This window comes from Gobius niger, assembly GCF_951799975.1.
Source record: "Gobius niger genome assembly, chromosome: 20".
In the NCBI taxonomy this organism is placed as follows: Eukaryota; Metazoa; Chordata; class Actinopteri; order Gobiiformes; family Gobiidae; genus Gobius; species Gobius niger.
Window position 1 is genome coordinate 12,730,064 of NC_136871.1, and position 9,219 is coordinate 12,739,282.

General features: G+C 43.2%; 2 protein-coding genes across 2 annotated transcripts; both read left to right on the plus strand.

Moving 5' to 3' along the window:
* Nucleotides 1-71: 71 nt before the first annotated feature.
* Nucleotides 72-7,423, plus strand: atxn7l2a (ataxin 7-like 2a; the record flags this gene model as incomplete). Its single annotated transcript, XM_079579151.1, has 10 exons — nt 72-228; nt 1,139-1,207; nt 1,418-1,754; nt 2,037-2,287; nt 3,349-3,431; nt 3,572-3,783; nt 3,979-4,153; nt 5,045-5,166; nt 5,336-6,176; nt 7,261-7,423. 10 exons carry the CDS (start codon nt 72-74, stop codon nt 7,276-7,278), a joined length of 2,265 nt encoding a protein of 754 aa, XP_079435277.1. The 3' UTR covers nt 7,279-7,423.
* Nucleotides 7,424-7,906: 483 nt separating this feature from the next.
* Nucleotides 7,907-9,139, plus strand: cyb561d1 (cytochrome b561 family, member D1; the record flags this gene model as incomplete). The annotated part of the gene is made up of 3 exons (XM_079578498.1): nt 7,907-8,225; nt 8,302-8,339; nt 8,618-9,139. The coding sequence occupies exons 1-3, from the start codon at nt 8,069-8,071 to the stop codon at nt 9,137-9,139; spliced, it is 717 nt and encodes a 238-aa protein (XP_079434624.1). The 5' UTR covers nt 7,907-8,068.
* Between the last annotated feature and the right edge of the window lie 80 nt (nt 9,140-9,219).

Genomic DNA, 9,219 nt, shown 5'->3' on the forward strand with positions numbered 1-9,219 from the left:
TCAGGGGCAGGTTGTCGAATCTTCCCAGAACGCGCACGTAGGAAGTTCCTTGATGGTCGGGAGCGCGATAAATGACGCAAGTCGCTTTCCGCGCGGTGATGATGGCGGTGCGTGAACGCGCAGTTAAAGTAATGGCTGCTCTGGTTCGGAGGGTGCCTAGCCTCGATGATTTTGTGGGTCAAAGCTGGTCGAGCTGGGTGGAATGGGCCGGTGTAACAGCTGTGGATGGTAAGAGAACACACCCACGCTCACATGGGCCGCTTTCAATGTTCATGACTAAAACACCAAGCGTTATTTTCAAGTGAACGAGGCACTGAGCTAACCATGTTACCCAAACAAAGACCCTACCGGGTCCTAGCGCTGGATGGGTAACATGTTTATATTCTAAAAATGCTTTGTTGGCTATCTTCAAGGATATAGTGATGACTGTGCGCTATTACGCCTCTGTGTGCGGGGACTGGGATGCCCTGACAGAACCAAACACTGCCGGGTTTAACACCGCTCTCCCTCAGTGAAAACATTGGCATCAAAGCGGAAGGAGCCTGAGTCAATGTCGCCAGAACAAGGCTGAGCTAGTCGCAAGCTTACACCTGCTTGCACTGACTGGGACAATCAATAATATTTGCTATTGAAGGGCTAGAGAAGTCTAGACTTGGAAGGACATGGCTCGTGGAGAAGGTTGGCTTTCATCTTTTGATAAAAGCTGATCAGCAAGCTTACAATGTAGCACATCATTTGAACATCACCGGGAAGAGGAACATTGTGCTGATCTTTCATGTCATATGAGAGCCTGGCATCAAGAGTCTCTGCATTCCTCAACTTCTGGTGTGTTTTATTATTAGTTAAATTACTGCAATTTAATAATGGGTGTTTGATTGTGTGCTTAATGAGCCTGTAGTCTGTTATTCAGCCCTCAGTCACACACGGCAATGCACAGATTAGTAAGGTCTGCTCTACAGTAGCCTCAGCTTTCCAGGGATGTGGCTACTGTTCTGCGCCAATCACAAAGGCACACTCAAGGACACAATGATAGCATGCTGATGCCTCCCTATAGATAACAAATGTTGCTTTGGAAACATCAAGTTAATTACCATTTAAATCAAACCTACTAAACAAGCCTTTGGTGCTGTCCTTTTAGGCCGCGGCATAGATGACCACAACAGGAATGATAAAAAGGCAGCTGAAGCCATGCCTCTCAGTAAAGAGGGTAAGAGACAATCTTTAACTTTAACTGGATTAGTTAACTTTTTTTTATTGTGGCAAACTCTGCTTTCAGTGTCATGGTGGGCATCATGGGCACTACTTTGTTTGGTTCCTTTGATACCCATCCAAATATAGCCCTTGTAAAAGAACAGACGAGCAGTAAACTTTACAGAAAGTGTTACTTGAATTTAACCGACCGCTTTCTCTCTGACAGACATGTCAATCTTTGGTTTGTTTCCTGGTCATGATGACTTCTTCTTGGTGGTATGCAATCATTGTGGACATGTGGTGAAGCCTCAGGCCTTTGAGAAGCACTGTGAGAGGAGACATGGGCCCCTGGCAAAGCTGTATGCTAAACTGCGTACTGTCAACCCTGTGAACCAGCCCTCGAAACCTACGCACAACCAATCTCTCTCTCATGCAACCTCTACCCTCCCTGTGTCGTCTTGGGACAGCAAAGGGCAAGCAGCAGGGAATACACGCAACACTCCTCCTTCACCTGCCACTCCTCCACAGTACAGACTCTCCAAGAGCCCAAAGGAGGCTGCACGGTAAGATTGGCTCTCTGCTAATGATCAGGGAGACTAATTGCCCCATTAGTTGGCTTGTCTGTTTGTTAAAGATGCAAAAATATTGGTACAATTTTGTCTACGTTGCTCTTTTGGCAGACAAAATAAATGAATAAGATGAGGGCAGACATTTCTTTAAAGTATTTAACCAGTCTTTGTCAAAATAATGCTGTTTTTTTTTTTAAATACATGTATCATTTATTTTAATTTTTGTATCTTGATTGTTTTTAAAGACTGTTCAATATATTGTTCTCGTTATGGCAGACATTCCCCTCTTGAGAAGTCTTCATACAGTGGCTGCTCAGAGCCTAAGGTGTTTAAAGCACCTCCTCCTCTGGAGCATCAGATACGTTCTCAATCACCATCCCACAGAGATCCCCCTTGGCCACATGGAGGGGGCCTACCCTCACGACCCACAGCCAGTGACAGGCCCCCCACCCCAAAAAAAGAGGCGCCGCTGAACTCTCCAGGATCGGCACACCGCGTTCCAAGAGTGTACAATAAAGTTGCCTCCAGTAAGTATATGTTAAAAAGTGCCTTTAACTTACACCTGTGCAGTTTATTATATTTACTTATAATTTGTTATACTTGTTTAATAAGTTATAAATATTACTATCATTATATTAAATTCGATCCCGATCCAAGTGTCTATCTATGTAGGTTAACAATACCACTAAAAACATGTACAATAGGTGAATACTCCAGCCAGGTGATGCTATTAGTCTAGCTCCACATCTAGAGATGGGTCCCTGGGCGCTTAATTTTTTAATTTTTATTTGTTAACACACACATATTAATGTTCTGAGGGGTGTGGTGAGGTGATTATTTGATTTACGTTGGCTATATATATTTACCCAAATATTAATACAGTAGAAAGTAGCGGCCCAAATATGAAGACTTGAAAATTGTAAATTGTAGCACTGTGAGTAACTGTTTAAGTGTAAAAGGTTGATTCATGTTTCAGTCGTGATATAAATTATGAGACAAAACATTATATAATAAATTAAAAACATATTAAAATAAGAATTATTATGAAGAATGAAGTAAACAAATTTGTGTTTTGTTAACTTTAATGTTTTAATATATTTTTATTTTCTTTGAAAATAGGCTACATCTGTTTTACGTCACTCAAACAGTTACTCTCAGTGGCACAAGTTACTCGAGTACAGATACATCCTTGTTATATTACTCAAGTACAAGTAAAAAGTTCTGTGTGACAAATTACTTGCAAAAGTAAAACACATTTACTTAAAGTTACTTGAAGGACTATAAGGTAAATGTTAAAACTAAGTATTTTCCTCCCCCTCCATGTTCCAGCCATGTCCTAATGTGTAGAATGAGCCCATATCTTTTCACCACAACAGCCTCTAAAATCCTGCACAGTCACTCAAAAAGTCCAAAGTGTCGTCCTGCACAAGCTTAATATAGAGACGGCGTAGACACAGTTACGTGTAAGACCTGAGGTGGCAGTAGTGAGCATAAAATGACCAACTTGCATCTAGTCTCTTTAAGTACATGTACCAAGTAATACCCACCTCTGCTTATATACATTTACAGTCAGTATGTCTGTTCACAGAGCGAGAGTGTGACTTGGACAAACATTGTGGAGTCCTGGACCATGACAGAAAGAAAGTTTGCACTCGGCTTCTTACATGCAATGTAGGTGTTTCTTACATACTGTACTTAACAGTGATCTATTGTTCTAATGGCTAACTTGCTTTATTTGGGTAGATCTCATGGCCATAAATGGTGTAATGATCACATTAAAACGTAGCTCATAAATAATTATTTTCCTGCAGATTCACTCCGTCCACCACAGAAGGAAGGTGCTTGGCCGCAGTAAGAACTTTGATGAGCTTGTGGCAGAGCTCAAAACCAAGGCTCGTGAAAAAGGGTTGCAGAACACAGAGGGAGGATTGTGTGTGAAACGCTCTCCCAGCCCTGAAGCTCCTATAGAGCAAGCTAGTTCCCCACACTGCAGAAGACCCCTGGCAAACCTTCCTGCCTTCAGGTGGGTGAATTTTGGCATGTGTGGGACCTATGATGATCTTGTGCAAGTGTGGAGTCTGTTTATTCTCTCTGTTATGTAAAAATATAAACTCTTTATGGCGAACAAAACTACATCTGCAGAGCAGAACTTGGAGTCTGTAACCACCACAGATTTTGGGTTCTCTGTTGTAATGAAGCATGTGTTTTTGTTCTCCAGTTGTCCTTCAGCTACCACAGAAAATCACACAGTGGAGGAGACTTCAGAAGGTGACAGTCCCAGGCCACTGTCACCTGAAATTACTGGAAGGTTCTCAAGTGAGGACAGCGATGGAGAGTCACCAGAAGAGCCAGCAGAGTACCACTCTTCTGCTGCACATCCCACACCACTCGCCGTAAGGATTAAAACAAATGTTATTTATTTGATCTAAATTTGGGATCGGACTACTTCAAATGCTTGTGCTTATTTGGTTTGTACATCTGATGTCTGATTCGTCAAAGAGGCAAGGCAAGTTTATTTGTAGCGCACAATTCATACACAAGGTAATTTAAAGTGCTGCACAGTTAAATACAATTACAAGAAAGCAGATCAAACAAATCCACATTGTCAAAGTTGAGGCCTGTGTCACATCCTCACGAAGACTCGGGGTTCTAGCTTCTGCCCATTTTGCTCCATGCCCCTGAAGTGCCCTTTTCCCTCCATACCTTTTATTTATTTATTTATTTATTTATTTATTTTGTTTTACATTTTGTGTAACCAAAGCTTTGCCATTGTCCTCAACATTGGTTCTGCTCCAATAAGCCTTATTGGCCTATAATCAATCAAATCCAAAATGAACATGCCTCTCATTATCATGTGTGTTCAATATTCCGCCCCTCGGTCCTGCAGCGCTGCAGACAGGAGAGAGGAGGAGGAGGAGGTGAGAGCAGAGCATCTCCTGCACAGAAGATCTCCACACCTCGTGCTTCAGAGCGCTCTTTATTTTTTATCAGTCAGCCTCATAATCGCGGACCAATGAGGTTAAAGAGCCGACAGTCGACATTAAAAGGGGGTGGTGCCCTCTCTCTGCACGGCCCTGCAGGGCATGTTACCATAGAGATCTCCCCTAATACAAAGTCTTACAGCTTTGTAGTAAACCAGAGTTTACCCAGAATATGCTTCACTTATCATTTAAGCCAGTTTTGCTGTCTAGGACCCAGGTGTTAAAAATTGGTAGGATATAGCTATAAACACTCAAATGAAAACATGTTATTTCTTATTCTTATTCCACCCCCTGTCTCTGCAGATGTGTTCTTTTGGGAGTCATGCTGTGGGTCCTGGAATCTTTATGTTTGACCGGAGACTGCATCACCTGAGGTCCGCTCTGAGCAACATGATAGAGCAGCACATCAGTGCCCACCTGTGGAAGTAAGTACAGCTCTGTTTTTTCTTCCTCACTTACTTTTTATAGCTGCCATATGAACCATGATGCCACAAACCGCTTAGTGCGCTCATACTCAAGGGAAAGAGTCATGCTGTTAACACAAACATAAAATACTGCGACCTGCCATGTGCTTAAACTCTCTCTGTTCAACAGAAAAATACCTCAGGTCACACAGTCTCCTGCCTCTGCCAACACCTGGACATCATCATCTTCATCCTCGTCGTCGTCGTTGCATTCGAAATTGCATACAGAAAGTCATATCGGCTCTCCAGTAAAAACACAACCCCGCAACTCTTTGTCCAGTCACGGTCTTAAAGTGACCCCCTCCCACTCAGCCAGCTCTGGAGTTAATAGTGGTTTAGCTGATGTGAACTTTGCGGTGAAGCATGTCAGACCCAAGAGCAGCAAACAAATGTTGAAGTTGAGAGAAGAGGTCGCTAATGCAGCGGCCGTGCGGAAGCGCAAAGCTCCCAGTCAGGATGGAGAGCACTCAGGCCCGAGCAGGAATTGTGCCCCACTGCAGGACCAGCACTCACACTCCACTCCTATCCCATCTTTCTGCGCTTCAAAGAGTCCTCTCCCCTCCCCGTTACCATATGGACAAACCAACGGCACCTTGTCACCCAGCTCGAAGCCCAGGCCCCAGCCCTCTTCAACAGACTCCCAATGGACTCACAGACGGACTCGCCCTCCGCCACTCCCATCGCCTCAGAATTCCACACCCATCAACCACTCTCAAGGATGTGACGCCACAGACTCAGGACCACACAGTCAGACCACTGCCAGGAGCCTGGAGCATCACAGCCTGCTTAAAAAACGCAAAAGTGGTGTCACAAAGAGGCACTTGCCAACATCCAAGTCTTCAGCCCTCCAGCACAGACTGCCAACCACATCTGTCCCCTCTGCAACTGCTCAGTCCAACTTCTACACCTGGAAGGATAGTAAGGCTGGAGCATTGTCGAGGGGCGTGGACAAGAAACTGGCCACGCAAAAGGTGAGTCAACAAAACGTGCTCTGGCAGTAGGTAATAGCAGGGATTATCAAATTTATGGGACCAGTTACTGAACAGAGAATATCTGAAACCCTTTATGTGCGCCTTTCTCTTATCAATGTGATGCTATCATTGTTGTAACTTTAAGACATTTTGGACTAGACCGTTTTCAGAAATACACAATATGCTCCTACTGTCCGGCACGACACACACAATGCTATTTTTGTAGTGGGTAATGAAAGAATGGATTTGAATAAGGATTTTACCTATTTTAATCTCAAATTTGGCTGCCTTTAGTTAACATCTCCATGGAAACGAGCTGGAGACATTTTGCTCCAAGCCTATGAGACTCGAGTTGCCGCTGGTAACGGAGATGTCTCCAAGACTTCCCCTGAAAGATAATGAGAGTCTCCAGGTTGCATTGGGGAAAATGTTTGATTTCAGCGGACACAATGACTCAAGAACCTTTGTTCTGATGGACAACTTCTGTACGACTGAGAGCTTACCGACATTCTTTAACTAGATCCATTGGTTTCTGTTATGCCTTTTTGCTTGACTTTTGTATTTAGTGACGGTTTCAACCAGTTGCTAAATGCACTGATATGATTCAAAGCCAAGCAGAGCATAAACCCTTTATGTGCCAGAGGTAGTAACCATGTGGAACAGCAGGTGGCGCCAGATACTAAACTTTGCATTTAAACAACTCTTAAGCTGATGGGCATCATGACTTGTTCCTCCAGTATAACGCAGAGGTAAATCCATGACGTAAGACCTATATAATATAATTATATGGTGTTATGCATTGGTATCAAAGTCATAGGACGAGGCATGAGTTGATTTATGACGTACAGTTTGAGAAGAGAGAATGCTGCACTGTTTTGGTCCAACAGGAGCTACTCTATTTAAACAGTAACTACATGTTGAGGTGTGTAAGAAATGGGATCTAGGGATCACAAAACACATGAACTTTAAAATGGGTAGCTTTGAAAAAAAAAAAAACTTCACCCTAATGCCTTGGTATGTTTGATTAGCTGGATTAATCTTCACTAACCATCACGTTTTCTGTTTTTCCTTTTTCTCCCAACAGCCAAAACTGCACCATTAAATGTGCCTGCCATACATGCCTCTACAAGACAGAAGTGCTGGATGAGGGCTGTGGTAGAGCTCCCTCTATTGATGTGAATAGTTGTCTACGGGTGAATTTAAAAGGTGGAAGCTGGTATGAAAGATAAATACCTCAAAATTGTATGCTGCTAAAATAAAAATATTGTTTATATACATTTCAGGACTCGTGTGTTATCTCTTTTTCAAACACTTGTGCCTAGATTATACTGTTGCCTGTTGCCAGTAACACAAAACATGCTCCTAATGATCAGCTAGACACAGAAAATACTATTTTTGCCATGGGTTATCAAAATGCCAACCTATGTAAATCTCATATTTCACTGCCTTTTGTCAACATCTCCATGGAGATGAGTTGGACATAAATACAATGCTTGTATTCTATTGTATTGGGTAAAATGTTTTGTGCTGTGGCTTTAATTAGTAATTCATTTCAGACAATTAGGATCTTTTAATTTATTGACATAAAACATGTTACTGAATACATTGATAAACACTGGGTTTGTGTATTTGCTTGGATAGTCCAAGCCAAAGCCAAACCTGGCTGAGGTATCGCGCGCAGGATTGGTCTGTCACGTCACGTGTTCAAAGCAGGAAATAAAACGAAAACAAACCAACTAGTTTTCTCCATTCTGCGCTGACGACCATGTGAAGAAGGGCTGCGTCTTGGTAAACAACTGATGACTTTAGTTGACTGTCACTGTGATTCGCAAATATGGTCGTCCTCGTTGTTGAAATCCTAGGGATCCCAGTTGGCCAGACTGAGGGGTAGCATGCAGGTGGATGTGGAGTACAGCCCGGTGGGAGAGGGGCTTGGGATGCAGGACTCGCGGCTGTACGTGTGGATGCGCAGAGTGGCTGTGATCGCAGCGCATGTCACCGGACTGAGCCTGACGATAACGATATCTGTGCTCTCCAGACCCGGAACTAGTAAGTTTAATTTCCATTACTTGTAAAGTTGTGAACCGATAAATAAATAAATAAATAATAAACTTCTCTTTCTAAGGTTTGTTTTCATGGCATCCAGTCTGCATGTCTGTGGCTGTAAGTATTTCTATGTGGTTTGAGTTCTTCACATAAACTCAATGTTTTACTAAATAACGTATTTTATTTTTAAGACTTGAGGCTGGCTCCACATTGTTTATTTCCATTGTGAATTATTAATATGGGCCCATGGCCAGGTGTAATGTTCTGCATAGCCTTATAGGGAAAAGGCTTCAATTACATTGATAAAAATCAGTTTTCCTTCAACATAAGACAACAGCCAACATCTTACATGAATGTGCTTGGTATGTTTTGTGATTAAATGTTTTTGTTTGCAGTACTGGCTGTGTATGACTGAAGGCCTGCTCCTTTTCTCAACTGAGGGCTCCCTTTGCTGCTGTAAATCTCATAAACATAAGGTGCGTGTGCACTGGTTCTGCCAGACCATGGGTCTACTCTCTGCAGTCATTGGCCTGGGCTTCATGGTGGCCAGTAAAACACGCTCAGAGCTGCCTCATCTGGCCTCATGGCACAGTGTCCTGGGAGTTTGCACACTGACTATCACTGTGCTTCAGGCTGCCTGTGGGACGTACATTCTCTTCCCTAAGCTGCTTTTCCCTCAGCTGCTGCCGCCACCGCCACATCCCTCTAAACTCAGACTGTACCACACCACCTGTGGGCTTGTGGTCTACTTCCTGGCCACTGTCACCATTGTATCAGCCATGTTCTCTGACTGGCTGCAGGCCACAGTGAAGGGGTTGGCCTGGTGGGCTTTGTTCATATTGCCTCTGCTGTCCGCTCTGGTCGTAATCAACCAAATTCTCAATGCTCATCTGCCCCACAAGAAGATAATGAACTGAAACTCGCTCACAAATACAGGAAGACGGTAACGGAAAATAACTTCTGGCCTTTAATTGAGATTGACACAATCCAATATCAT